General features: G+C 38.4%; 1 protein-coding gene across 1 annotated transcript; it reads right to left on the bottom strand.

Annotated features, from left to right (window-relative positions):
* Window positions 1–1,644: 1,644 nt before the first annotated feature.
* Window positions 1,645–2,307, bottom strand: LOC107469830 (uncharacterized). The gene has a single exon (XM_016089209.1). It carries the CDS (start codon window positions 2,305–2,307, stop codon window positions 1,645–1,647), a length of 663 nt encoding a protein of 220 aa, XP_015944695.1.
* Between the last annotated feature and the right edge of the window lie 305 nt (window positions 2,308–2,612).

The raw sequence follows: 2,612 nt of genomic DNA, 5'->3' as shown, positions 1-2,612 counted from the left end.
TGGGCTCTTTTCCTTTACTTCTTTTGGAGCTTGATGAGGCTACCATATTTGCTCTTGAGGTTGGCCGATTAAACAGTTGAGAAGTGGTGGGAAGGAGTGGCTAGTGTACTTGGTGCAACGTAGGATGAGAGTGTGGCTTAAGTGTGAAGTAAGGCATAAAATTACGTGGGACAAAAGTGGTTTGAAGCATACAGAGAGCACAGTGAGGATTTTGAGGTTTAAATGGTGCAAGAAGTGAAATTATGAGTGCAGGAGGGTGTGACTTGAAGTGTGCAACTTGGTCGAAGTGGGGTCATTTATAGCAAAAATTGATGAAGAATGAATGGTGAGGATGCTTTTGAAGTGGTGAAAATGGATAGTGTGCATGTAGAATTGGATGAAGACAAGGATTGCTTCCTCAATGGGTATGTAGGTTCGGTCATCTAGGTGATATATCTCCCCAACCAATGTGCAGAATTATGCTTCCCAATGAGCAACTTCCATGGCCATGTGACTTGCTTTTTACTCAATGATAGCCGTACATTGCCTTCCTTTGTCCTCTCCATCAATCTTCTCTTCCTCATGCCTATTCACCATAACAAAACAAAAAATGAATTCAAATAGTGGCAGCAAAGCAAATAAAAAGCAATAACTAAGTTTAAAAATTTTGAAAAATTGACTAAGCATTCCTCATGCATTAATAACCAACCGTGACTCTTTTTAAGCAAATATATAGCCTTGGTGGACACCAAACTTAGTGTTTGGCCATGTGGTTCAAGAGTTAACTTCAATTCCTAGGACATACATCTCTTGCATCATCCTAGGTGCCTTGCACACTAAGCTTGTCATCCACCAAATGGTTCATGTGAAAATTCAATGAAATTCTTGTCACTTTTGATTTATGCATCATAAGGAATACCTTTTCTATGCTAAAAAAAATAAAACGTAACTCAAAATAATGCAGCATATGGTTCATCTTTCATGAAATTTTAGCCTTAAAACAAATTTAACTTTCTTTGAACTTATAGCATATGTAGAACACCAAACTTAATGTTTGGTTATACACTTCAAGAAAATAAATGAGTATATACCCTAAGATAGCTTTATGATCATCATGCTTAGAAAACCATCTTAGAGTGCCCTTAGGCACACCAAACTTAGGAATCAAACATATGCTTCAAAATGCTATATGCAGTAGTTAAATTAGTCCATGAAAGCCTAAAGTCATGTTAGAAAACCATTAATTATTGACGATAAAGCAGTAACTGAAAATGCAAAACATGGGCTGCCTCCCATGGAGTGTTTCTTTAACGTTATTAGCTTGACGGTTGGCGTCTATCAGGGAGGGTTGTAATGTCTCAGGTCTTCTCCTCTCACAGTGAATCTGTCTCCGCTTGCCTTTTTGAGAATCTCTACATGTTCCAAGGATAGGATTTTATTGATTGTGTACACTTGAGGTAGCTGAGATGGAATGGTAGCAAGATGAGGTTGGATTAATGGGTAGTGGATTGATATCACTTGATCCCCTGGGGAAAAGTCCTCTGTAGGGATCTTTTTGTTCTTCCATCTCCTTGGTACATTCTTCCCAATTATTTTCTCTTCTTCAAGTGGTGTTTTGGTGATTCTTATGTCCGGAGGATCCTTGTTGATTGTTTCTCTTGACTCTTATGGTTTCAGCTCCTCCTTAGGCTTCCTTGGTTGTTGTATCACTTGGACTTCTTGTTTGTCCACCACGGGGTTCTTCAAAGGTTCTGGTTGTGATTTACTACTTGTTTCCTCCAAGAATACTTCCTTGTGATCATCTTTCAAGTCTTTGTTCTCTTGTTCAGATTCATGTGTAGGCTTGAAGACATGAAAGGTGAGTTGTTCATCATGTATTCTCAATATCAACTTCCCCTGCTCAACATCAATGAATGCTCTGGCTGTAGCCAAGAATGGTCTCCCCAGAATGATTGGATGAAGATAGTTCTCTTCCATCTCAAGAACAACAAAATATGTAGGGAGGAAGTACCTCCCCACCTTCACCAGTACATTTTCAACCACTCCTATTGCTTGTTTCTGGGTCTTGTTAGCCAATTGGAGGATTACATCTGTGGATTTTAACTCATTGATCTGCAACTTCTTCATGAGAGACAACGACATTAGATTTATACTTGCTCCAAGATCACAGAACCCTCGATCAATTATTGTATCCCTTATAGCACAAGGGATGTGAAAACTCCCTGGATCCTTCTTCTTTATAGGCAAATCCCTCTGGATGAGGGCACTACTCTCTTTAGTCATCACTATTGTTTGTCCACCTTTCAATGGGTTCTGATGACAAGTCATTTTAGACTAGTTTTACAAGCCTTTTTCATTATTTTTTACTAGGTTTTCATGCATTTTTTAGGAAATAAGTAAGTGCTTGGATGAGAATTTCATGCTTGTCTTGATTCAATCAAACATTGTTAATTCTAAGCATTTTTCATAAGATTTATGCAAGAATTTTTGATAAAATGAATGATGTAAATTCCTATGAGTATGCCGTGGCTTTGATGTATCTATTTGATTGATGAAAGGCAAGAAAGGAGCAGAGAAGTGGAAAAGAGTGCTGCGTTCCTCACCAAGAAATTTTTGCAAAGGACGCGTACGCA

The sequence above is a fragment of the Arachis duranensis genome, chromosome 10, assembly GCF_000817695.3.
Source record: "Arachis duranensis cultivar V14167 chromosome 10, aradu.V14167.gnm2.J7QH, whole genome shotgun sequence".
In the NCBI taxonomy this organism is placed as follows: domain Eukaryota; kingdom Viridiplantae; phylum Streptophyta; class Magnoliopsida; order Fabales; family Fabaceae; genus Arachis; species Arachis duranensis.
This window is presented reverse-complemented; position numbering and strand designations above follow the sequence as displayed.

Coding starts and splice junctions, on each gene's coding strand:
- LOC107469830 (XM_016089209.1), bottom strand. CDS start 2,307: ATGACTTGTCATCAGAACCCATTGAAAGGTGGACAAACAATAGTGATG.